The 27,233-nt window shown below is 42.2% G+C and overlaps 1 protein-coding gene across 1 annotated transcript in view; it reads right to left on the bottom strand.

Annotated features, from left to right (window-relative positions):
• LOC142951387 (glutamate receptor ionotropic, NMDA 2C-like) overlaps positions 1–23,736 on the bottom strand; it is a 33,986-nt gene extending 10,250 nt beyond the window's left edge. Inside the window, exons 1-9 of the mRNA XM_076092896.1 lie at positions 23,383–23,736; positions 22,394–22,492; positions 13,882–13,947; positions 12,970–13,158; positions 12,395–12,735; positions 11,501–11,615; positions 7,069–7,280; positions 1,758–1,778; positions 1,215–1,383 (exon numbers count right to left, since the gene is read on the bottom strand). Coding sequence (XP_075949011.1) covers positions 1,215–1,383; positions 1,758–1,778; positions 7,069–7,280; positions 11,501–11,615; positions 12,395–12,735; positions 12,970–13,158; positions 13,882–13,947; positions 22,394–22,492; positions 23,383–23,736 — 1,566 coding nt within the window. The remainder of the gene's footprint in view (positions 1–1,214; positions 1,384–1,757; positions 1,779–7,068; positions 7,281–11,500; positions 11,616–12,394; positions 12,736–12,969; positions 13,159–13,881; positions 13,948–22,393; positions 22,493–23,382) is intronic.
• Between the last annotated feature and the right edge of the window lie 3,497 nt (positions 23,737–27,233).

The following is a 27,233-nucleotide window of genomic DNA, read 5'->3' as shown; positions in this document are numbered from 1 at the left end:
ACACACATACACAGATACAGACCCAGAGCAAAGCGCCTGCAGGCACAGAAACACAAGCAAGAAGGCTCTCCTGAGGAACACCTGTTCAGGGCGCTTCACTTTCAGATTCAGCCGTGTTTGATGTGGCTTGGTGTGTGGGAGAAAAGTATGTGTTCGCTCCATATGTGTATGCATGGTCTCACGCCACTGACCTAAATAAAAACACATCAAAGAAAATCTCTAGGCCATGCAATGCTACTGTCACTTAAGACTGCGCGTCGTTATTGCCATTCTCAAAACTGTACTGCAGTGTGTACAACTACCAACGCTTTGAGGTTACAGTACACCTGTGTGACAGCAGTGCAAATTGCCTCATGTTTTACCTTTAAAGAATGAGACAGACTGATGCAATATGACTGCTGTTGGATTGAAAGCTTGAGTCATCAAAACTTTGACTCTTCAGGAACCCAAACAGAATAAACAGTCTTCTTTAATCTTCACAACACAGTGCATTTTAGCCATTATCTACAGAGTTTCATTACACAGCTTTTTAAATACTCGATTCGAGGTTTTTGAACCCACAGATAATTATCACTGAATCTGAGCATCCTATCAGATCTATGGAGCATTTTAGCATCTTTCGGCTTGTTGTTTTGGTTTTACGGCCTGCAGCTTTACTGTTTAAATTCACTCTCATCAACCTCAATTTCTGTGATAAAAACACTAAACAGCATACAGATAAAGTTAGCAACTAGCTTGTGAACACATTGAAGTAGTTTGCTGACATCAATTAATTCCGCTTTAAAGTTACGTCTAACTTGCTTTGTTGAGTGATTTTGACTACATAATGCTAAATTCATGGCTTCATCAGGTATCTTTTAAAAAGGTATTCTTTAATTATATATTTTTATTTATAGTTTTTCTTGACCTCAACAGGTTTATTTTGCTTAAATACCTTAACGGATGAATACAGAGCATTCACTATCAGTGTTCCTAAAACTATGGGTCTGCATTTCCTGATGTTTTTGGCGATATCCAGCATGCTTTGCACAACACTTACCTCTAATGTAATTAGGGCATATCATAGCCCAAAGCTACGTCTATCTTAGTTAACATTTTAAAACATCTTGCCCTAATAATTGTCCGTAGATGGCCACTAGGCAACCAATCCAGCTACACCAGCTGCTGCATTCAGGGACTTATCCTTCTTTAAATAACTCAGCCCTCAGTCTCACCTCCCCAATCATGCCGTTCCAAGTCCCGCGGACCAGCTTGCCATGTTTTCCGTTGGTGACAAGGTAGAGGTCATAGGAGAACTTGATGGTGCGGGACAGTTTCTTCAGGATGTCTATGCAGAAGCCCTTGCAGCACAGTTTGGTGTAGGACTCATAGTGGCCGATAACACTGACATAGGGATGAGAAAAAGCAGAGTCACACATACAATTTTTTATCGTCTCGTGATCAAAGACCTCTCTCTGGCAGCCGGGACTATATTTAGCTTCTCAGACTAAAGCTGTTGTTTTGCTTCGTTTCAGAGAGTTGCTAAATAGTCGTGGGCTCTCATGCAGACAGTGACCATTGTCTACGGCGGTGACGTGAAGGGCAGGCGATGGCTGGTTCATTAGCTAAAATCAATGTCAGTTAACAAGGTGTCGATGGAGACGGAGGAGACGCCAAAACACACACACACACACAGTGTGACAGAGCCCACAGTTGATGGTTGAGTGACTGTGATGGCCTCTAATCAAAGGTCATTAAGGTGTGTGAGAGATACTCACTTCCACTCTGTGGCCTTGCTACTTAATGGGGTGTTGAAGAAGAGAACAGAAGGACAGGAAATAGTGAAAAAAACAAACGGAATAAACAATAAAGACACAGGAAAGCAGTTAAAAGCAGACAGATTGAAAAGGACGTCGCCAAACTTCCTGGAAAAGAGCTGCCAATGTGGAGGCCTAAAATCTTTGTGTGTGTAATTGAGATAACCTCAGTGTGCCAATGAGTCAGCATAAGAGCGTGTGAGTGAATAAATGAGAGCGACATTGAATGAAATAGAGTCAAGCGAGCAATTAACATTCAGGTTGATTATTTTCAACAGCGTAAGAGTTCATTTCAGACGCATTTTAAGTGTTTTTGAAAGGCTCGCTTCTTTCACAGGAGTCAATAGCTCTGATAAACGCTGCGTTAATTAATTGATGCAGGAGCTGGCCACCTGTCGTCATTATACACACTCCACTAACAATACACACACACACACACACAAACAAACCTAAATTGGGCCGCCTTACCCCGTCACACACACAGGATTAGCAGCAGTTGTGTTGTGTGGTGTGTTCTTCACAAAATGCCCAGAAACCAGTGCAGCGTGGAGCGAAGCACCATGAGGGAGTTAAACCAGAGAGAGGAGGGATTCTCAGGTGAACGGTAGAAAGGAAACACACAGCGAACAACCAGACGCGGCCTAACAGGGCGGCGGCTTCAGTTTGCAGAGAAAGGAGGGCAAGAGCAAAGGAGGACAGATGGAGGAGGAGGAAGAAGAGGAGGAGGAGGATAATTGAAATAACCACCACTGAGATCGTGTAAGATTGATGATGGAAACAGTCAACGTGAATGAGGACACCGTCATTCTGAATTCCTGTTGCCACAAAGATGAAAAACAAATTGTATCCTGTAGCATGATGATTTACCTTAATGAGGCCTGAGGGACGAAGCCATTAAAAAGAGTCCCAGAACAAAAGCACAGAAAGATGCAAACAGCCCAGTACATTAATACTGGAGTGCACAATATACTCCTAATGTCCATTACAGTGATTTATGAAACCCTTTCTGCTGTGAATGGTGGAGGTCAAAGTGATGAATTGTAGTTTACTTTCCATAATCGACCCAAAGTGTTTTAGTACCTTTACCATAACTATGGTGAACCAGATATTTCCTATTCATTACAGTTTTCTTGTGAAGTGATATTGTCGACCAAAAACATAGTTTTAAAAACGCCAGCATAGGACATTGAGACGCCATTGCAACAAGACAAATGTCCACAAACCTTTGGCAATATGTGTTTGATTAAACATTATATAAAACCCAGAAGAAAGAAATTGAGAACCAGCTAATGTTTGCCATTTTTTCTGGATAAATTACTTTTGAAACAAATGATCAATTATTCAAATTCTTGGCAATTAATTTTCAACTACTCAGGTCATAAACGACTTTTAGCATCTGAGTGTTGGGCTACAATAGTATACCACAAACTGAGGGTCTTTAAAGTAGGATTTCAGAGTGGCATTCCTGCTCTTAATCGGCGCAGAGAGGTAGGCTCAGCTTTCTGGCAAAGGAGGCCATCATCTGTCCAAAGAAAGGATTTTTTTTTAATGAGCAAGACAAAAAAAAGTCCTAATCAAGCTAAACATCTGCTCTGCGGGGAAGCTGCTCAGACCACACAGCACGATTAACTGATTTATACAGCAGCAGTCCTCTCCCTCTCTCTCTTCCCTTCGCCCTGTTTGTTGGTCATCGTCCAAATGGGACATGCCAGCCTGAGAGAGAGGGTGAAAGAGAAACAGAAAGAGGGTAGGATGGGACAACATTGTCCCATGCTATGACAGATGACCCGTGTTGGACAGATAAATCTTCTTTACTGGCAATCAATGTGCCATCGCGCCCAACAACAGCCGCTACATATCTCTTGCTATAATTAATGCGCCAGCCATGGTCAGCTCTGCAATCTGCATAACGCATACTGACACACACACACACACACACACACACACACACATGGATACATGTGGAATCACTGAGGCGAACATGAACATGACATTTACAGGATGAATTGTTTTTCTGTTGTTTGGGTAATTAAAAGGTGATCAATCTGTGCATATAAGACATTAAATCTCTAATGATTCAACACAAGTTATGGTGGTAGGCTACATGTGAGGCTTGCTGGGTAACGGCCCTGCACACACCAGGCCGAGCGTCTGTTGCCCTAGTTTTTGCGGTGTGACCCGCATTGTTGGCACTAGTTTGCCCGCGTTGACAGCTTTTCATCTGATTTTGTCCTGTTGAATCTGTGGTCAAGATGGCACACACAGAAGGCTGCTTTCATTTTCCATCTTTATCTCATCTCATCATTCCAATACACAAATATTTCCACAACACAGCTATCTGAAATGAAGCAAAAGTGGTGAGCGAGATGGTGTGAAGGTGGTCGGCAAATGCTGCTTTTTTTCATGTATCATAATAACAGCTATATCCGCAGTCCCATTTCTTCCACTTTCTTTGAGATACCAGAGATACCATCACCCCAGTCCTTCACAACCAAGCACCTATCTACCTCTCTGGTAGATAGGCCTATCTCTACCACTGATGATAGTTCACATTTTTCAATTTAAAAAAATGTCATAATTAAAGGAACTTAAGATACATGCATGCAGGTTGCATGCGCCACTGTATTTATTTGTTGTGTATTTTGCTTTGACAATGTGAGGCAGCGACCAAATGTTGTCTTCTAAATATTCGATTTTTCCACATGATCATAACGTGTGCAAATTGAGCCGGCTGTACATTTGGCATGGTTCTACTCTTGGGTAAGCTCTGTGCTGCAGGCAAACAACACAGCAGCACAGACACACAGCAACATGATCGATAACAAGCAGAGAGAAAGTCCTTCAGTGAGGACTAAGTTAGAAATAACAAAACGCCAGAGCGCAGAGAGCAGCAGGTAAAGGTTGAGGTGAGCCCTTAAATAAATGACCAAATCAGTGCAGTGAGATGTGGTGTATGTGACATTAAAGTTGCAGAAGTGGCAGCAAATTATAAGTTGTGTCTGTTCTTGTGTGATCTCTTGGTATGTAGAACAATGTGTGTGTATCCTCTGCTCCTTCCAAGGAGCTATTTATCATGCATGAATGTGAGCACTTTTCTTCTGGTGGGCTGTGCGTCCACGGTTATGCCCCTTCTAGGGTCGGCTGAGACACGACATGAACAAGCCCCAAAATAGCTGGAGATGTTCATTTCTTTTTCGGAGACATAATTCAAACTGTTGTGTCTGGGAATCAGTTCCTCAGTCAGAGTAAGTTACTGTCAATGGAAAGAAAAAGTAAGCTTTTAGAAACCATAATCTGGTCTAAATAGAAACATCCTTAAGAATTATTCTATTATTGGCATATCCAAGATGAAACGACAATAATATGTCTATGATCAGAAACACGTTTGCCACCTCTGACTAAGGAAGAGCAGGTTTCATGCATCACACTTTGTCTCAAACGTAATTTGCGAAGAACCGACTTTCAAATGAGAAACTGCAAACAGAAAGATCTTGAGATGTTACTTGGCGTTTACTTCCCGTAAGTCCAGGTACAAGTTATTGATGAAGAAGAATCAGTTATAATCTTCAATTTTAAAAGAAAAGAAAAGAAAGCCATCTGGATAAATGAGTGAAGTCAGGCGCTAATATCACACGCACTCCTAAAACAACCATCAATCTGAAACAAGGAGACGATTCACACCAAACACCAAACACCAGAGATCTCTGAAACAAATCACAAATTGTCAAATTTGAAACCGTTTGCTGCAGCACATGAAGGTGCAATACAAGCTTGAATTAGAACATTGAGTGTTTGTCATACTTTGAGCTCACATGTTTCATCTCAAAAAGACACGCACTGTTCATTTCAGCAGGATTCCAGAAAGACGTTACGTCCTAGTAGCGGTTGTAAAATATATTATGTGTTTTGTTCCCGTGCTCCTCTTGTCAACGCGGAAACAATAACGCCAAAGTGTTTGTTTGACAGAGTGCAATTAAATCCATGCCAGACTTGTGCTCCTATTATGCGTGTTTGAACATAATGAAGACATTGCGTATTCCTGACGAGCACCGGTTGTAGGTAGTCAGAGGTAATAGCTGTTAAATGGCTGTTGTTGCCATGCTGCGCTGAATGTTTGACACCGGAGGTGTGTTTTTCAAGTGCGTAGACACTCAGCACACACAATTACTCTGCGTTTAATGAAGTGTGGAGGTTTGCAGTGTCTACTCGGAACAAAACTGGGTCAGAGGATCGGAGAGGGAGGGCGCAGATGTCTCTGTGTAGGACTGGGTTTAATCTGAAATGTTTAAATAGTCTCAACTCAAGATGACACTTTACCTTGAGGAATGTAATGCGTCTTTCTAAACAAAAGAAGCCAAAATGTTAACGTTGTCTAAACGCGTCAGGCATCCTACCGACTACTTGTCTGTCTAAATTTGGCAACGATTTTTTTCGTCATATCAGAGACTTTCTGATCTAAGAATAGCTTGACAGTTCACTCCTCACCTTAAAAGCAGCAGCTAACGAACCAATCTCAACTCAAGGTCCACTTACTCTCTTGTTCTGGAGCTTCTGGACTCATTGGAGTTTTGTTGATTTTTTAACGACTGTTTCTAAAGTCAAGAACGAACTGTCAAGCTCAACTCTGAGGTCAACATGGATGAGGGGATGCTCGCAATCACGGAAAGAACTGCAGTTTCAGGGCAACAGAGAAAACTGAATCTGCTGATGAGGACGCCGTGATACAGTCACACGTTCCAGTACAAGTGAGTAAAGGCCTCTGTGCAATTTTGTGCAATCCAAGCCAAAAAGTTGACAATCTTGAGAGAAACGAGGTGAAATCTTTGGTCGTCTGAAGTCGTGCCGTGAGACTCGTCCACCACCAACTGCTGCTACAATTCATACAAAGTTTACAAACCAACCAATCAGAACATTGATTGAACCGAGACCGCCTTCACAGTATCCTCCTTGAAGAGGTCAGAACTGCAGCAACATTTATAGCATAAAGAACAGTTGTGTGACTTGGATAAAGGCCGTTGGCAGAAATGCAGTGGTCCCAAAAACGAATGTTGTTTGACACAGATTGCAACCAAGTTTTAAGTGGACCTGGAGGTGAAATCGTTTAATCCACGAACAAGCAAACAAAATGATGAACTTGACCAACATTCAACACCAGATTTGGGTTTTTGACAGTTTTCGATACCCCAAACAGTGCTGCGGATCAACAGCCCCCTCATGTTTGTGTTTGTGCAGATGTAACAAGCTCGACATGTGTTTGCGTTGCTGTGTGTACCTCTCCGTCTGATTGGACTGGCGCCTGCAGGGCACCGTGTTGCGGACACATGTGCCAGTGCCCGGGTCCACGTTCTCGACCATGACGAAGGGATGCTCCTCCAGCGTGGCCACGGTCAGGTGACGGTCATTGGACACTTGCTCCAGGAAGCTGCCATATCGAGGCCAGACCGGGTAGCGAACCTGAAGGATCCCTCGAGAGTACGTGCCGACCTGGAGAGGGAGAGACAAAAACTTTAGCGTTTTCCTGCACGTAGTTGAATCTCGGCTTCGAGCGTCTCTGCATATCAACCCCTTCTCTCCTCACCTGTCTTGTCTTTCCCTACTTCACAGGGTGAATGATTTTATTTTAAATTATTTTAAAAAGGGAAATTTGCATGTGCTGACCTGGAGGAAGAGGATTAAAAGATGAAAGAAGAGTAGAGTTCATTAATGCATGAATGAGGAGACTTAAAAGTGTTTGAGTAAGACATTTTGAAGAAGAAAAAAGACAGAATATAAAACAAAGAGCAAACTGCCTGCATGATATTAATAATACATCCCAGCATGTGTTGCTTTCAATCTGTGTTCATTTTGTTGACTGATTATTCAATCCCTAATTTTCTTTTTTTTAACTGTACAAACAAATTGAAATGTCACTGTTCATAAATGGGATCTGTTCAAGCGATTAGTGTCGTTTATTACCTGTGTTTTTATGTCTCTGTGTTCAAAATATTTGCTTTTGTAGAACTAATCTAAAGGAGACATGTCATGAAAACCTTTTTCAGTACTTGGGCTCATACATTTGGGTATCCAGAGTGCCTACCAGCTCAGAAAACATGTAATTCAACAAGCCAATCAGATTTCGCTCCCCTTCCTCTGTCACATGTTGCTCATTATATACCTCTCATCCTCTCATGGAGGATCTTAAGCCGAAGCTCTGTCATTCTCACACTGTTGGGAGGTGCCAAAACTGTTATTGATTATTCCATATTGGGTAAAAGCACAGCATGAGGGTCTTGGAATTAATTAACTAATACTTCATGTTAGAAATCAAAGAAAGTGCATTATTAGATGTATTTCTTCCCAGGGCAGCTAATTCAAAATAATGAAGCGGTTTAGCTGAAAATATGCAACTGTCTGTTTGATGGATGTCACACAAAGGATTGAAATCAAAAGATGTATAAGCTTGATTTACTTATATTAAGGTTTTTTTAGTTAATATTCAAGATGCTGTCATCAAGTCATGAGAAGCAGTCCCTCATGTGGGTCCTCATTAAGAATTGAAAGCAGCTTGGTGCAGTTCCCCACTTAGCCAATCAGGGCGAGACGACGCCCTTTCTTGAGGGCTTAAGAGAGGTGGGAAACACACACCCTCAGGGCATTGTGATCTTTCCTTTATGTGATACGAAACTCATTTCAGCAGATATTGTGAGCCAGAATCGCTGGTCTTTAGACCTCTTTGAGACTTCTTTGCTGGCTAAACTTTTCTGAGTAAAGTTGAATATACAACGCCCTTTCTTCTCATCAGACCTGTGCAAGCTAATCCAGAATGACCCTCCCCTAAAACTAACCTTTTCAGACTACATCTCAGCAATTTTTGCTATAAAAAATGTCTAAGCATTTGCATTGTTGCACTGAACATTAAGTGATATGTTTAGAACGGATACATTTCCAATTTTGGATGATATCTTGCTCTGATCTCCTCAGCAGTTTGACTGCCGTGATGGTCTCACATGTGGCATGTGGTGCTGCTGCTGCTGCCGGCCCTTCTTTCTACCTAAAGTTTGCCTTTCATAATGGCCAGAATGTTTAATTTCATTATAAATGTCATTTATTTCTATTTTAAACAGACAGTGGTTAAGAAGCGCGAGCTCATTTGTAAATAACAATAATCCAAGCAGGTAGTCTATTAATTTATGGAGCTGTGCAAGTAACTGCATTTGCCATTTGTCCTGCAAATATTTCAGCCTTGAGTTAACGAATGAAGGGATTATGTCCACAGAAACAAAGGGCTGAGTTAAAACTAAATATCATCTTTTTTGTGTGTGTGGCCTGTTTTACATATAGATCGTTTTCCATGTCTATTTTTGCTGTGAACTGTTCGTCGCACAGAAAAAAAAATAGGCAAGCTTTTCTAATCTGTAGAAGAGATGCAGCCGAGCCTCAGCTGAGCCGCACTGCTCACACTCTGTGTGGCTTCTCTAACCTGTTAACATGGGCGCCGACATACAAAGCAAGAAGTGCTGCTCACATAGGAAGTGGCCCTGGTTTAATATCTCCCTGTTCACACTCTTCATATACATTAAGTTGTTTTATCCTATTTACACATCCAGCAGACATGGAGGTATGTGAGAACATGTTTCTGGCAACCAATCCAATTTGAACGTCTTTTAGCTCTGTGTTTGGTCTCCACCAACTCCTGAGAAAAATATCTGGTTCTTTAGCTCCTAAATACTACTATGTACTATACTGACAAGCTAATCTTTTCTTTGTGATTATTCAATTGAGTTCAATTTATTTGTATTGCCCAAAATCTATAATTTGCCTCAGCATACGACATCCTCTGTTCCAGGATCCTCGCATTGGAAAAACTCTCCATAGAAAACCTTTAACGGGGGGAAAAGGCAGCTTTAAACCTTTTATTCACTGTTAATTCTGCATGTGGAAGAGTAAAGTTGAGAGAAGGAGACGAAGAACTATTATGGGCCCAGCAGAGAAAGGGGTCTTTCCTGCCCAAAATGTCACCCAGCAGCACCTTTCAAACAATGCTAAGAAACAACAAGTCAAACTGTCACGAGTGTCACAATGGAGGGCTTGAAAATAGCAAGTACACTAAAACCTGTCACACGACGTGAAGAGGAGTGGAATAACATGTTGGGGGAGAATCGATTGTAATGAGGACAGAGTGAAAAGGATTCACAGATTTTAGACGCTCGTTTTAAAGTGGTCGACAGTGTTTGAACCACACACAAGCACCTGAACACGAGGACATAATGAATGCATGAAGTGTTGGCTGCACAACCGTTAAGATCTACACACACATACAAACCAAAACCTCCGCTTTAGCACAATTACATGTCTATGCTCATACACACACGCAGACATACACCCCACCCCGGCCAGGAGGTGACATTGATAAAGTAGGTTGGTCTTTCATGGCCAGAAATAAATGAGTTCAACTGTTGCTGTGAGATTACGTTCAGGTCTCTCTGTTAAGTCTCACTTTTTCAATACACCGTCGGGCTTTGAAAAGTGTGTGTGTGTGTGTGTGTGTGTGTGTGTGTGTGTGTGTGTGTGTGAGAGAAAGGGAGTGAAAATGCTCAAGAAAATTGCATGGTGACAATGAAACAAGAGTAAGAGAAGGAAATGGCTTCAACGGGAAACACACAGACGCAAAACATTGATTTGAAATTACGCCTATACTTGAACCTTCCAATATCATTGGTGAATTGTTTGAGATTTGATTTTTAATACACATACTTTCCCTCCACCGGCCTTCTATTCAGCTTTTTCTAAAATACATCTGGACATCTCAAACGCAACGGGCATAAACCCGTTGCATCCAGCCAGATTATATGTGCAGGTCAGAGGTTTTCAAACTGTGAGGTGCCAGTGGAATGGGGGAGACGTGAGGCAAAGATAATGATGTGAAAGAGACGGGTACATGCTTGTATTCTAAAAACAACACAATGTTGCCCGTTTACCAACACAAACAGCAAAGTTCGAGCTGCAGCAGAGGATATACTACACAACTCACATTTCACACTACACGCTTTTAGCCCTGATTTTCCACTCGCCTACATGGTTTTGGAGCTTCCCCACAAAAGCCCCAGTTTAGAGTTAAATCAGCGCTGGCTCGGCACTTGTAAACTTGGCGCTGGACCGCTACGTGTGAACTGTTCAAAGATGCAATCCGATAGGCTCGCCAGTTCCAGATATCTAGCATGCTAAATATTTGTACCTGTTGGGGAGCTACAGACAAAAAGAGTGCCATAGGAATGTTACTGTATGTGTTGCTTTTGCAAGGAAACAGGCTATAAATTGTAAAAGGCGTGTGGAAACAGGCTATTTTGATGACTACACGACTACGAGGAAAGTTCCGCAGATTGCTTGAACACAAAAGCCTGTCTTGTGTCACACGGTATCGCATCATTTACCCTGTCTCTTCTCACGTGGGTTTTCGTGACGAATGATAGTTTGGAGACATACTCATCAAGATCTTGAAGTCGTTAACAGACTCACAACTGAGCTTTCTCTGAAGCCAGTTCTCCTAAAACTAACCTGAAACCTAAAAATAAGTTATTTTCATTGCCTATAAAACGCTAAGTAACCTGTGAGTCCATAATGCATTTGAGCACCCTGTAAATACAATATAACGTGATAAATATCTTATTGTTCCTGTGCCATCAGTGCCAGCATGTTTTTACGATCCAGTTTCTGGTGACCAGTACCTTGTCCCAGAGTCTGTCTCGGTCCAGAGCGACGATGAGCATGGAGGGATTGGAGAGGAAACCTTGGCTGTTGAATGACAGATCTTTCCTTTCCCACGTCACATTCAACATGTGCCTGCAACCCACAGAAACGGTAAATAGATTCAGAAGTATGTAGCTTGCAATCAAGGACGTTGATTCCACATAACTCCAACATTTGCATATGATTTACACAGATTAACACACACGATGATCACCTCCTAATTAAACCTAAAGCTGCCCTGTAGGGCTTAATGCAACGAGGGAGACTGGAAGTAGCTCATTAGGGGATGAGATAGGCAGCTGATTGGTGGAGGGCAGAGTGTTCCAACTGAGTGATTTTGCTGTCTGTTAAGGTATACATCCTTGACAGACTGGTGCTATGAATAATGAATCCAGGTCAATTTGCATTTCAGAACACTTGGAAAAAAAAGGCGCAACAGACTTTCACTTCATGCAGTGAAGTTGTGCTCTTCTGTTTATGCATCAGTAATAACCACTTGTCTCATTCTCTTCACCAGGAGGATCATGCGATCGGATAAGTGCGTCCTCAAGTGAGCGTGTATCTCTGTGTCTGTCCACGGCTAATCCCGCATTCTGCTGCAGCAAACTGCATAATATTTTGGGTTGCCAGTTATGGTTGCATGCTCAAGGACCTCCTGTAGTAGAAGTGACTCACACTTTCTCAAAACACCTTTTTATTGCTTGTTTTATACTGCCATTACTCATTTCTCACATTACAGCCTGCTTACTCCTCATTCGCCGCTCTTAACCAGCCAATAGGGGCCGCTAGTCGTTGCAGACACACTAGGGCGGAGATCTGCGCTCTACTGAATGCACCTTTCTATTGTGATCACTGACAACAGTGTGACTCACCTGAACAGCGTATTGTTGTCTGAGTGTTTAGCCAGTTTGCTGCAGTCACCATGTCCCTCAGGAATAAACCCGTACTGCTTCTTGAAGCTCTCGGCCCCTTTAGCTACAATGGCGACACCCTCCCTCACTCTCTGCCGCAAGCTCTTCCTCCACTGGTCCGTAATCACACCAATAACACCGATAGGGAAGCTGTCGGGTGGAGGGCTGTCGGGGTTGCCAACGGCCTGACTGGTGAGCATCCAGATGTAGCCTGGCCCCAGCAGACCCACCTCAGCTGCCTGTTGAAACAAGTACTGCGCCTCCTCATAGGAGCAATACGCCAGCAGCACCTGAGAATCCACCTGCAGACAGGAAATGAAAGAGAAAACACGGCCTGAACATGCAGCACTGCTGTAGGTCATCAAGAGCCTGTGGCACCAGCTGTTCCTCTGTACAAACTTCAGCTTATAAAGTTTTTTTTTAGAGCACTAGTTTGAACTGAACTTTGTTAGAATTTAAATTAACACACAAACTTAGTGATGTATTTAAAGGTAGCCTAGCTGGTGCAACCCAATCTTTATTATATCTTATTTTACCTGCTGCAGCATGCGCTTCGTCCTTGCGTCATTCGCCCCAACGGACATTTCCAGAGTCAAGATATCCTGTAGATTCCACAGGAAATAGGAGGTATCGGTGTAGGACTCAACTATATCTACAAAGGTGTCGTAGCCCGGCAGCAAGCTGGTTATCACTGCAAACTCGCCCCAGTCGTACTCCTCCATTAGCTGAAACAAGGATAGAAATAAAGACTTAAAACAACAATATATATAAGGTAATGAGGTTATAAAATATGGGAATTAAGAATGATTGTGAAGGACTCATGAGAAAATGAGTACTCCAGGTGGTTAGCTTAACTTAGCTTAGCATAAATACCAGAAAAAGGAATTTGTTAATTTTGTATGGCCAACAACTGTTGTCTCCTTTTGTTTCCAATCTTTATTCTTTATGATGTATGCGTAAAGACATGAAAGTGGTATCAATCTTCTCATTTAACAATGGGCAAGAACTAGAACTATAAAAAAGCTTTTAAAACCCTAACTGATAAAAGTGATCAGTCATCATCACAAGTATACCCGTCAACTTCACAAATTATGTTTTCTCGGTTGTTGAAATGCTCAAACTAGATGACGTAAAGTTGGGGCGTCAGACTGAACTGAGATAATCCCGTTGACTCGCAGAAACATCAGTGACATTAAGCTCTCTGATCCCATGAGAATTATTTGTACAAACTTTCATAAATACCGATTGTGGAAATCGGGCCAGAACTTCAGATCAGGGATTCCCCGCTGATTGTTGTCCCTACATTGTGTTAATCAGCCTGAGAGGTCCCAGTTGTCAGGCTCGCCCATATAACCATTTGGTATTACAACACAGATTTCAATCCTAAAAATTAGGTTCAACAGAGGTTTGATTGTCACTTATTGTAGCAGTAAAATGCTTCTCTGTACCTTGAACATGCTGATAAGCTGCTGCTCTAGAGATGCTCCCATCTGCAGGAAGGAGGATCCCTCAGCCTGTAAAGAGTCAGAGAGTCACAATGAGGCAAAAGGTCAATTCAGCAACTGCATCTCTTGAGCTGGTTTGCTCAAAGAAGCTTCAGAATGGTGCATGTTGGCTGTAACAGGGGTTTTGAAACGGTTTCTTCACACTGAATCACGGTGTATTCTTCTCTATGCTACCATGCTGCCTTTCAGCCCATGCATTTCATTCAAAAGCTTAGAAAATACATTATACCGAGACTGTCAAACATGCAAATGCATCATGAGTTCTGATTCGGTTTCATGGTAAAATATCTTGAATAAATCAGCGTATAACAGAGGTGTTGAACTTTTCGCCACAACGAAAGCCAACTGACGAAAGGTTTGTCAAATTAACTCGTCTGCTGTTCCTCATTTTTGTAGCACCTTTAACATCGTTACTGCTGCGCAACAATTAACGGTGATGTTTTTTTTTTATTTTACAAGTGATGGTATGCTTATTGGACAAGAGAGCAGATTATGATAATGCACCCTTCTAGTAGTGGTACAGTTTCATCCAAATTTAAGTCATGACACAGGAACCACTTTCTAAATCCAATTAATTTAATGAGAAGTGACAAATGGAGACAAAGAAAAGGATTACATTTTAAGTGAGCTAAGCTTGGACGATTTCACATGAATCAGCTTTATGAGATGTCTGCAATGTCCTAAAAAGCGTCATTGGAAACTTTAAGCAATTGAAAATGGTAGTAATGGATACAACACGCAGCTGCCTTACACACACTTGCAACCTTTAGCAATAAAGATGCAGAGTTGTGTGGTATAAGAAATGGTTGGCACGAACACTTATAATAGTTTCCACCTTCATTATCGCTCACGTTTGAAGACAAAGCTTTGATTGTTCATATTCTGCTTCTTTCTGGTACACGTGTCTCCGTTCTGCAGATATCAGGCCTGCTGCTCTTTCTGTCAAGAATGGGTGGTCCAATGTTGCATGTGTCTGTGTGTGTTCGCATACATTTGCATACCAACGCACTGTGTCGACAGATAAGATGGACGTTAGCAGAGCCCGTTGAACCCATGTCCTTCAAATAGCATTCAAATAAAGCAGGCTACAGGGATGAGATGAGGACTATTGGGGAGGGACTGGATGTAGACACAAAGAACAGAAATCCTCAACTGATGAAGAGAGATCTTTTTAAGATCTTCAATTAACAATTCCAGATTTGGTGATTTGCAGGTCAAAGGTTTTCTTGACATCTATGACAACATTGTGTCATATTCAGTTGACATTCTTCAGACATTTAGGCTACATATAATTGAAAAAAACATACCATGTCAAATTTTGTCATTTAATTGGTTATATTTCAAATAAAAACTTTAAAGTTTACAACGAGAGGTCTGGACAGTTTTGTGCACAAATATGCACACAGAACACACGGAAAAAAATGCATTCAGGTGCAAACAGCAAAACTAGAAACCCATTTTAACAGGTTCATCTGAAACTCTCCCACAGACTGGATGCCCTGTCCCTGCGTTTTTAGAAGAGACTGTGTAATAAAAGAGCTTGGATGGAAGATCTAAAGGACTGTACAGCGCTGCGAGCCATAAGTGGAGCTCTGATGTAAGCAGGTGCAAGACCATGCAGGACTTTAGTACTAGTAATATTCAGAATTTGATTCGATAACGGACTGAGAGCTGGTGCAAGAAGGTGAAGATCGGGGCAATCTTATATTTGTTTTATTCTTTTACATCTGTACACTGTTTAGCAAGATGACTCACTAAATGGAGGCTTGGAAGTCTTGGAAATCGAAAATACAGTTACACAAATGCATTAAGAGAGAAGTCATGCATGAGAGAGTAAAGCAGGAGAGTGAGGGAGGGAGATAGTGTTAAACTGTCAAGTGCCATTTGGGACCAGGTCTCAGATCTTCTTAATCTGTTCTTGTCTCAAGAGGTGACTAACTGTCATATCTCCTTCCTGTTGCTCTTTTCCTCTCCCACAGCTCAGAAGCTCTGCAAAGCCCCCCCGAGAGCCGGGCAGCCCGAGGAATACCACCGGAATATCACAACTAGACTCCTTCACTCAATGTGACCAGTTTTATCTCAGTCTGAGCTTGTTTAATAAGACTCCTCTGGAGGCTCAAACTCCAATAGACGCCACGGACTGGACTGTGCACCAGAATAGCTATAAAAAATAGCAGCACACAAGCATGTCAGGTTGTCACTGAATAAATAGAAGTAATGGCTCTGGCAAGATCTGCCAACTAGCGTTTGCGAACGCACCTTGTTAAATATGTTTTGTGATGCTAAAATTGCCGTTGCAAATTACCTAATGTGGCAAAATAAAATATATATGCATAATGCAAATACAACCCAATCTGCTTAAATCCATCCACACAACATAAGTGGAGGGATGTGGTGGAGAGGCGACCACGCCATGACCACGCCCATTTAGGAAACAGGAAGTGTGTATCATTTCAAGCTTTTAACACGCTGTCTTTGTTTTAGAACATTTTAGACTACAGATATGACAAAGGAGTGTTGAGGTGCATCATTTTAAGAGGTGTAATTAAACTCCAATTAGTTTTTGTCTGAGCTATTAAACAAGCAAATAATGTAGTGACCTCCCCCGGGCCAATACGTGTTTCATCATCCAATTAGCAGCATCTTAAATTGTGAAAAATCAAACAAGCAAATGTGATGACACCCATCGACTTTTGCCTTGACGGTGAAATCGAGCAAGAATTACAACAAAAGTACCTTCTTCTTCGTGTCTAACTCGCACGCTCACAAGAGACGACAGAGTTACCCCCCCCCCCCCCCCCCCCTCTCACCACCTTGGCAGTAAGGGCTGTCACACACAGACGTAATTAGCAATCCTACTGCAGGAGCGTATGGTAATGTGACAGGAAGACGGTGGACATGGTGGTTGCTCACACTCTCGTCTCCTCCCACGGGGAGAACTCCGTGCTGCACCTCCCCCGTCGGCGGGGAGACTGGTGCGGGTTAAGCGGGAAGCTCATTCACATCATATGGACTCAGATACATTTACACATGTATACGTCACTCTACCTTCTTAAAATGTCCAAATGGAAGCTTCCATCTCCAGTGGGTTTTGCATAAAAATCCAATACCAAGCAGTGAATATATACCTAATCATCTCAACCAGCTACAACAGTAATAATCCGATATTATGAATACTGTACATTCTGCATAGTACTTGACTTGATTATTTTCTTTTTCATTACACTTTGGTGCCTTCGGGTGATGATTTGAATGCAATTCAAAATGCACCAAGTAAAGCAGAACTTTTTCATACAGGAAGTGGCCAATCAGAATGTAACAAGTGCCCACTACAAAAGCCTGACTTATGTTCTGTTTAGTTGACCTCTTTAATGGGAACTTTGAGACATATTTTGCAAATTCTTTGCTTAATTTTTGGGGGAATAAAACCCACTTGGGACTCCTCAGCCAGCTCAGTTCCTCACAAACTAATGGAAAAAGTCAGGGGAACACCAAAGTCTTTAGGATTCAGCCTCTGGGAGCCATGTGCACAAATGTCATGGCAGTCTACCAAAGAGTTGATGAGATATTTCAGTCTGGACCAAATTAGTGGATCGACCGACCTACAATCAGACATCCACAGGGCATGTTGCTAGAATGGCTAAAAAAAGAAAAGTTCAAAATCGATGCAGCAGAGGCGGACACATCCTGGCTTTAGTCGCTATGGGTCAATCTTCAAAAACACTGATCTCACACTCATGACTGATCTCCTAGCACAGTGTCGTGAAATGGAAAGACAAAAACAGATGTTTAAGTTTTTAACCGGCGATATAGAGTTTATATATATATAATATCAGACACTCCACACTTTACTTCTGTTTTTCCAACACCACAGCATTAGCAGTTCGACTGACCACCTTATTGAAATTATTAGGCCATGCTGTGAAGCTCTGGGGGGGGGCCCGGCCATAAATGTGCTTTCATTCCCAGCGATTTAAAAAAAAAAAAAAAATAAATAAATAATTTCCAGTGGGAATACTGGCAGCGAATCTGGGCTTCTCGTGACCTGCTTATGGAGTTCCTGGACCATGAGGCCAAGAGAGACAGAATTGAGAGGGCTGAGAGAAGAGCCAGAAGGACAAACAGAGAAAGCGGGTCAGTCTGGCCACAGAAAGAACCCCCCCCCCCCCCAACAAAAACAATAAAAGAAACTGTGATCCACACATCTGGCTTATTGCATCACTTCGGTCCAGGATCACAGAGTGTGACCTTAGACTGGAGCCAGAAGTGAGACTGTAACTCCTGAAATATAATCTTCTACTGACAGCTTCAAATTGTAATAAATGGTGTTATACGCTCGTATACTCAGTCAACAGTTTCTTTGTTTCAAAAATCCATCATGTGCCCACTTAAAAGGCACTTTTGTTCCTGTTTACTGGCAAACACGTAAAGCTGTCTGCTTTGTTCATTCCAGACTTCATCATAGTCTACAACCACCATCACACAATATTTGATGTTTGTAACTGTAATGAACAAAAAACAATTTCAACATTCACTATGTATTTCCTCAAAAAACACAAGAGGGTTACTGTGATATTGCCTCAAGATAATAGATACGAGTTGTCATCTGTTGTTAAATGTTCTCTCCCAAAATGTCTCACAGCAGCCATGAAAAATAATTTATTACAACCTCATTATGTAACAAATTCCACTGGTTTTACAGTAGCCCCAAAGTCCTGTGAGAATCATTTATCTCCAAAAACTCAGCCTTATTTGAAGCTTGGTAATGAGACTTGTTTTCAGATACTCCAGTGTGCCTGACTGAATGATCTTTGTCACTCGTATCAAGTCAGAGCTACACAGAACGTTATTGTTATTGGACTCCTACAACACATTCTTACTCCCAACTCCTCAAATATCGACACTTGGTCAGTAGACGTTCAAACTAGAATGCTCTAGCTACTCCACTAGCGTTAGGAAAAGATTCCTTGTTATGTAACTTGTGTTATGTAACTTAACAGCGGTCTGTTGGTTGAAAATCCTGTTTGCTTTTTATTACAAATACAATTTAAGCTGTTACCTGCATGAGCCAGGGGCAGTCTTGTGGGTTTTTTCATTGCTCTATTTTGGATGGTTTCGGTGATCATGGATGATGATGATGATGATGATGTCAACCTGTGCAACACTGTCCAAGTGTTTTTGTATTTATTGCTGTATTTTCTAAAGATGGGGATGTCAGATGATCGGCCAGTCTGGACTGGCCAACTGTTGGATGAATTGCCAAAAAGGCCGAATAACTAACAACTGGGCGCTGTAGTTTTTTGAAAATGTTACTCAAACAGGAGTAAGTGGTGCATATTTTGGGGACTATTCTCAGTGGAGGATTACATATACATACTTTCATGCACTTTTGCATCGGCTCAATCAAGGGAAGTTTTAATGCTACAGCTGTGTTTAGACAATAGTGTGCTTCCAACTTTCTGGCAACAGTTTGGGGAAGGGTTTTTATTGTTTTGTTTTTTTGGTGTGGAAAACCTTCACCCCTTCTAACACCTTTTCGGATGAACTGCAGCACCGACTGCGAGCCGGGCCTTATCGCCCAAAATCAGTGCCGGACCTCACTGATGCTCTTGTGGCTGAATGGGAGCAAATCCCTGCAACCAAAAGAGAGGAGGGTGATAGCAGCAGATGAATGTCTATGGTTTTGGGAAATATGTTCAACAATCACATTTCGGTATAACGTTTGGGTATCTTTTTGGCCATGTAGTGTTTCAGCAAGCCAGAACACACACACACACACACACACACACACACACACACACACACACACACACACACACACACACACACACACACACACACACATACACACACACACACACACACACACTCACACAAAGATAAAACACTCCCAACCTCTGATTTGCAACTTGTCAGAACGAAACATGGCAGTTTTTTTTTTTTTCAGGCCCTATTGAACAGTCTTTATGCCTTTACTCCGCCGTTCCTTACGCTGTCTCATTTCCTCCTCTTTGCCTTCGCGTGATGTTCGTGTGCCGTCTGACAAAAGACTCACTTCCTCTCCTCCCTTCAATCTTTTCATCTTTGTCTCAATTCCCTCCTTCCTTGTTGTTTGCCATAGAGAGAGATCACTGAGACAGGAACCATAAATAGGCAGATCGGGCAGGGTGCTGCTTCTTTTTAAACCCGCCATCAAAGATATTCATCATCATCAGGCTATTGATAATCAAGCACTATTGAGCTCTTTTATCCCCTCAGAGAATCATGCACTCACATGTATGTCTTTCTCCGTCCCATCCACCTGTCCCATTGTGCCAGACACCTCTGACGAGCCTTTTTTTTTTCGTCTTGCTGACAACAAAGGAGTACATAAGAGAGAGAAAGAGACCGAGGGGGGGTGTGAGGGAGGAGGGCTGAATGAGGCCTTCGACAGGCAGGCCTCAGAGGAGAGTGCTTTACTCTTTGTGCTATATAGAGAACTGTCACTCAGCGCTTTGGGCTTGTCAGACAAACGGTCGCTCAGTATGAAAGATAACGTCCCATCTGTGCATTTGTCATTTGTCGCTGTCAAGCAGAGAGGTTAAATAACCCAGACTGAACCTGACGCGATCGGCTCTGCCAATTACAAACCTGAGATTGTTGATAACTGACAAACTTTGCACCAAATATTTTTTGGAGGTTCAGAGATACTTTTACACGGTGGAAGAAGTGCCGATCAAAAAGCACATCTGGGGTAAATACGAACACCTAAATGTCAACATAAGGTGAAGCAGCGACAGTTGGCGGGAGGAGGGAGGTTATGCAAGGCAGCAAAACAGAAGAATACAAAGAAAAGACGAGTGAAGGGCTTGGATTTTTAGGGTGAATGATGAGAGCTGTGGGGGGGGGGCCCAGCCTCCTGAAGGGTCCAATTAACCGTTTAATAGGGTCCTGGAGTGCGGAGAGAGCAGAAAGGAGAATAGGCCTCTTGCTTATAGTCACAACCGTAATGGATTCAGCCGGCGCACAACAGAGCCCCAAAAAAACTGAATTGGAATGTGTCAAAGAGTAAAGGTGATGGAGGGATTGATTGTGAAACTGGAGAGACTTGTGGGAAATATGGAAAGCAGGGTGAAATGAGACACGGTTAGAGTTGGAAGACAAAAAAGAAAAGCACAGAGATGGAAAGGAAAAGAAATAAGTGACAAGAATGACTATTTCACTCATGAAAGAGGGAAGGGAGACTTATCAGTGAGACAGTGAAACTCTGCCTCCAGGCAGCTGTCAGCCAAGCTTCATCGAAGCATCTTTCTCCTCTCTCTGTCTCTTGCTCACTCACTCTGCCTCTCTCGCTCCGCCACCAAAATACAGCAAAATCAATCACCCTCCTGCAGCTACAACTCCTCCTGTTTAATACCCATCTATGACGTGACATCTGCAGACACCTTTTGATTAACAGAAAGCTGATAAATACAACATGCTATGGTTTACAAAATGTTGCCGGGGGGGGGGGGGTGAGATCCAACACTCACAGGCACATGGATGGATAGGTGTAGGAATGCATCCATTTGGCTGTGTGTGTGTCTGTGTGTGTGTGTGTGTGTGTGTGTGTGTGTGTGTGTGTGTGTCTGTGTGTGTGCTCTAATATGTGAGGGTGTTCATTTGCATGCGTCTTCCTATGTGTGAGAGTTGGCTCTATAAATACAAGGTGTTGATGATGGCAGTTAAGCAATTATAGGAAGAAAGGGGAGACGGGCGGAATGCATGGAGCATGAGAGGAAGAAGGGATGAAGCCATTTTGCAACGCAAAAGTAGAGAGAAAGTACAGATTAATCTGTCTGGTGTCATCAATCTCCTTTTTACAATCTAACTACACAGCTCGCTGCTCTCCATCTCCATTCATCAGTGAGATACATGTTAAATCATAGCAAGATAACCTGCTGCTCTTCAAGAGCGGCGGGATGATTTATTGAGGCGTAGATCGCCAGTAGCATTTGTCTCCCCTCGCAAAGTTTTCCTTCCCACAACTCAGTCTTTTTAGGGGATTAGCGGAGCTGATGAGGGTCGATGGCTGCAGTCCTCGCTGATAATTCACAGATTAGTATTGCTCACATCCAAATATTTGCATGCAGCGAGTTGCCTGCCAAAGTAGGTTTCACCGCTCTGACCTAGTTAAGTTGTTTTAAGCTGAATGACGCCGGTATGGAAGAGTTCTGACTAAGACAGGAGGCTGTGAGCAGCTGCTGATGCTGAAAGTGTTCACATGACAGTTTGTTGTTCATCTTAGTACTAGAATCTGTTTCTCATGCTTCCTAAATTGTAGTGTTTGTGTCAAATGTTACATCAACACCACTTTTTTGTTTGTGTGTGTGTGTGTGTGTGTGCGTGTGTGTGTGTGTGTGATCACTGTGGCATAGTAAGAAGGCAGACTGCTCTAGCTCCGGTTCAAAAGATGGGCTCATTATTTTGACGGTACCTTGTATGGTATGACAACTGCAGAGCCGCCACTGATGCCCACGATTGGCAGAGCTGTCTGAGTGGAGAGGAAGTCCAGGATCTGTGCCACTTCTGCCACCTGAGGACAAAACGGACAGAGTCAGTGTTTGCCTAAAGAAAGTGGACATTTTTTACAGCACTATTTTCATCAGATGGTACAGTTAGGATTCTAAATTCTCAAAACGTGTGCACATGCAAGAGCATGCAAGTGACGCAATACACAGTACTGCCAATGATTCCCCACTGCTTGACTGATCTACAGGTGAAAGTGAAACATTAAGAAACACAGCAGTAAGCCAGCAAAGGCAGTGAAGAAGAAAACTCGTTTAGTAAATGATAGACCCATTTAGAGTGGAATGGACGATAAAGCATATACAGTAGATGTGCTTTAAGGAATTGCTACCTTGGGATTGACAGGACGCTACAGCAGCGTTGTCCAGTCTGGGAGTTTAAAGTTTCAATTCACAGTGCGTTTTCCGTTCATGAACGTTTGTGACATTTAGGTTGCCTAAAAATGTCTTCTTCATTGGGTTGTACTTAGCACCACCCTCTTATGTCACTTCTGGTTCCAAAAGAACAAGATGGCGACAGTCAAAATTTAGAACTCGAGGCATCGAAATGTAAAATATTATATATATAAAATATTCTTTAAAGTGAATTCTTTGAATTCTCTTTCCCCTAGTTAGTAAGAGCACTGTTTAGGGGAATATTTACATGTTGCCTTATGATCCCTTCACAAACAGAAACTAAACAAACACCATCATTTCATTTGAGCAAAGATGTAAAAGCTTGGCATCTCAATTAGTTCTACTTTGCTACCCACTTTGTGATTTAAGCTGTAAGGACAGGTGCGTTTTTACATTAAAATGTTGCCTTGAGCAGCTTTAGGAAAATCGGACGTGGGTGACTGAACACCGCAACTCTGGAGAGGATGTTCAGAAAACCCGAAAATGCATAAATCGCGTTCACCTGAGCGTCGGCCCCAAAGCCCACATCATCCTCAAACACTACGCCGTGTAGCTTCTCCATTGCCATGGTATCGCAGAGGCGTGTCAGCAGGTCTCGGGGGTTTGTGTCGTTGACCAGCACGGTCACAGGACTGACCACGATGGGCAGGTCGACAAAGTTTTCCCCGCTGAGGCGACCTCTGACCTCATTCTGGTAGCTGGAGCCACTGAACACCACAGCCACGTTGATGGATGGGTGGAGGAGGAGCGGCCGGGCCTGCAGGGGGAGCGGGGAGGTGAGGAGGAGGAGGAGGAGGAGGAGGAGGAAGAGAGGAGGCCAAGGAGAGGGAGGAGGATGTCCCCTGGGAATGGCCATCTTGGCAGCCTACTGCCTGGAAAGGAGGGGTAGAAAGAGGGTGAGAGAGGATGAGAAAGAGAGCGACAGTCAAACATAAAAGCTGTTCTACTTTTATGATGTTTTTGACATAATTCATCATAATCTGTCTGTAAATATTCATCCCTTTTTTCTCTGGTCTGTCTCTCTCTCTGACCCTTTTGTATGACAGTATTAGCCCTGCATTTAGACTCTTGTGTCATGGGGAAAACTCTGTGTGTGACACAGTGTATGCAAGTATGCATGCATGTAATCCTCCATAATCCAGCGCCCAGTGTCATGATTGTAATCACCTTTCCATCTCAAAACATCTCTGATTCAGCACACACACACAGACACACACACACACACACACACACACACACACACACACACACAGACTGCTAGCAGGATGCCAAAACACACAGGTCACACAGGTCCTCGGCCCTCATCACTGGGATTACATTACATTACATTACTTCATCCAGCCTCGCTCCACGTGTGGCGATGTCATCGGCCTTCCCACAGAAATACAACAAGTGAAAAAAGCTTCAACATTGACTGCTGTTCAAATCTGTAAACATGTTTGGCTGGTGCAAATGCAAAACTCCAAAACCAGTCGTATAACTAATTAGTTTTGACCACACATCAAGGCAGGTTTAACACAAGTTTATGTTATCGCCTTAAATGCACACTCACCATCTGGTGTCACCAGTAGATTAAATACATGAGTTAATTACATTTACACTAATCAGAAATAATTGTGGAAGGCGTACAATGCAAAGACGATTATAGAAACAGATTTGTGGCAATGCAAATGGCGCGAAAATAAAGAGTTAGGGCTCTGCCATACACTTCATTTTTGTCGTGCATTAACCATACAACTCAGCTACTTCAATCAAATGTTAGCTGTTTGAAGTTTTTTCCTTATTGAATCAATACCTTTGAAGCTTTGATGAAGGCAGGTGGGCTTTCTTAAAGCAAATAAAGATCTCCACCTACACACAGATATTTGGTGGGGGGGGGTTGTATTGAGAGTGTCGGCCTCATCTGTGGCCATCAGAGACACCCTGATAATTAACAACAGCTCCCAGCTTTGATTCAAAGCTCCTTTCAAAGCAACACCGGGTTAAATACATCCCACTTCCCCTCACTGTTCAATCTCCCGGCATATCAATCAGCATTCATCTTAATAAGGTGTTCAGCTCCTGGGCTTTAGGTGCCCTTCGAATGAAATATCTAGTTTGAACCTCAATCCATCCCTGTTATTAGATGCTACTGATACATTAACCTGTAGTCAATAAAGGGTTATACCTGAAATGATGGACATATAGCTGCCTTTATTAAGGATTACTTCACAGATCTGTGTGTTTTTAGACTGTTTCTCTAACAAGAATGAATTGAAAGGTTGCTGGACATTAGCAGGAGAACACACTGAAAAGACGTAATATTTTCATAATATATCATACAAACCGCAGTATGAGGATACCTTGCAATGTTTTTGTTTAGTGTTTTTGTTTTGTGGATGACGTTTAGTTCCACATTTCATTCTTTAAGACATTTGGGTTAATGCACACTTTCCTTTTGTAAAACTGAATTATGTATTAAAAAAATATCGAGCAGTCTCATCTGCATATAATGTCATTTCAGCCGTAGTATCAAGTCCATGAAGACATGGGTTTATTGGAGAGCACACATAAAACCACATCTCAAAATCTGAAATATGACTTGTGCAGATCCTCCAGGGAGTTCATGCAGATTTTCCCCACTGCAGAATAATGTTTTACTCGTTTTCTCTTGTAAAACATGAGATTGCTTGTTTGGACTCACTAAGACTCATCTAATTTGTCTCCAATGAATCATCACATGTTGCTGTGAGCACAGAGCAGCCGTTTACCCACCACCCACCTGTGCTGGGTAGAGAATAAAAACAAACAACCCCCCACGCAGCAAAACTAAAACAGGAACATATTCTATGTGGCATACATGAGACAAAAAGCATCTACTTGTATTTTGAATAATCTGTGGAATAGAAGAAATCAACCTTTATGTCGCAGAAAAACCATGTAGCACGTATAATCCTCATCCCACTCTTTTATTTACCAACCGCTGTGCATATCGCTAATTATAATACTGGGAGGGACAGAGTGAGAATAATATTATAGACAGAGAATACTTGATGTCCTCGACGTTGTGATATGTTGTAGCTTAACATTATTAAAGTGTGTGGATCAGAATATGTTCACATTCTGAAGTATATTTTTAACCAAGCTGCAAATATACACATACATTGCGTGTATCTAAATATATTCATTGTGTGATTTACACCTGTTTTTTTATTTTTTTATTCAGTGGTTTATGCAGAGATAAGTGTTTAAAATCACACTCGTAAGCGCTGCACTGCGACAAATGAAGTATAATTTGCTGATTTAAATAAAAATAGTTTGCAATATTTCTATCTACAGCAAACAGTACAACACAAATTACAGTAATTTTGGGGAAAAGTAACAGGTTTCCAGTATTTGTTCAAACACAAAGTAAAAGTTATATTTTAGAAGAAGAAAAATAAAACTTAAAGTAAGAGAGTGGTGGAGGGAAAAGGTAACATGAGGGTGATCGCAAACGACGGTAACGGACCAATGCTGACGAATTGGATCATAGGAGTGGAGACCAGGTCAAGTGTTCATTTAACAGTAATCTCTGGGAAAAGGCAGCATAATGGTGCCTCAGATTAGCTGTGTGTGTGTGTGTGTGTGTGTGTGTGTGTGTGTGTGTGTGTGTGTGTGTGTGTGTGTGTGTGTGTGTGTGTGTGTGTGTGTGTGTGTGTGTGTGTGTGTGTGTGTGTGTGTGTGTGTGTGTGTGTGGTAGTTTGGAAATTGACGGAGTGGGTGTGTCTTCTCCAGATTAGCAGCAATATAACAGAGTGTGATTACAACACAGAAATGATGTAGGATGTGAACACAAGGGGCGGAACTCAATGTGTTGCATTTGAATTTAAAATCATACACACAAACCCCAGCTGTTTGTCTTATCCTTTTAACTGATTATATTTAAGTTAAATAAATGACAAAGGACTGACTGGCAGCCAGAGAGAGACACACAGCAGAACATCAGACTCCATATTATCAAAAATAGTGTAATCCTTAAATCCTGTTGTGTTTGTGCACTTCCTCTCGATAAATTATCTTCTGAGACTGAGTGAGTGAGTGCCATGGTGCATGCCCAGGTTTTCTATTATTATTATTATTATAGTTTTCCAGATGGAGTGCAGCTCTGCTCTGTGGGATAAACTCTCTCACAGGACCCATGTCAGACTGTACCTGCGTCAGTATCGATATGACTATGTGTCCAAATTCATCCTACAACGTTCTGTTAATGAAAACTAACCATCCAGCTGTGGTGATAGACTTTGGAAGACGTCATGGGAGAAAAGAACAACAGGATAACTGATGATGCACTAGTGACAGTGCTGGCAAAATGAGTGAAAGAAAGGCATAACA

This window comes from Anarhichas minor, unplaced genomic scaffold (genome assembly GCF_050575085.1).
Source record: "Anarhichas minor isolate MPS153535 unplaced genomic scaffold, ASM5057508v1 ptg000017l, whole genome shotgun sequence".
Classification (NCBI taxonomy): Eukaryota; Metazoa; Chordata; class Actinopteri; order Perciformes; family Anarhichadidae; genus Anarhichas; species Anarhichas minor.
Note: the sequence above shows the minus strand (reverse complement) of the source record. Positions and strands in the feature narration are given on the sequence as shown.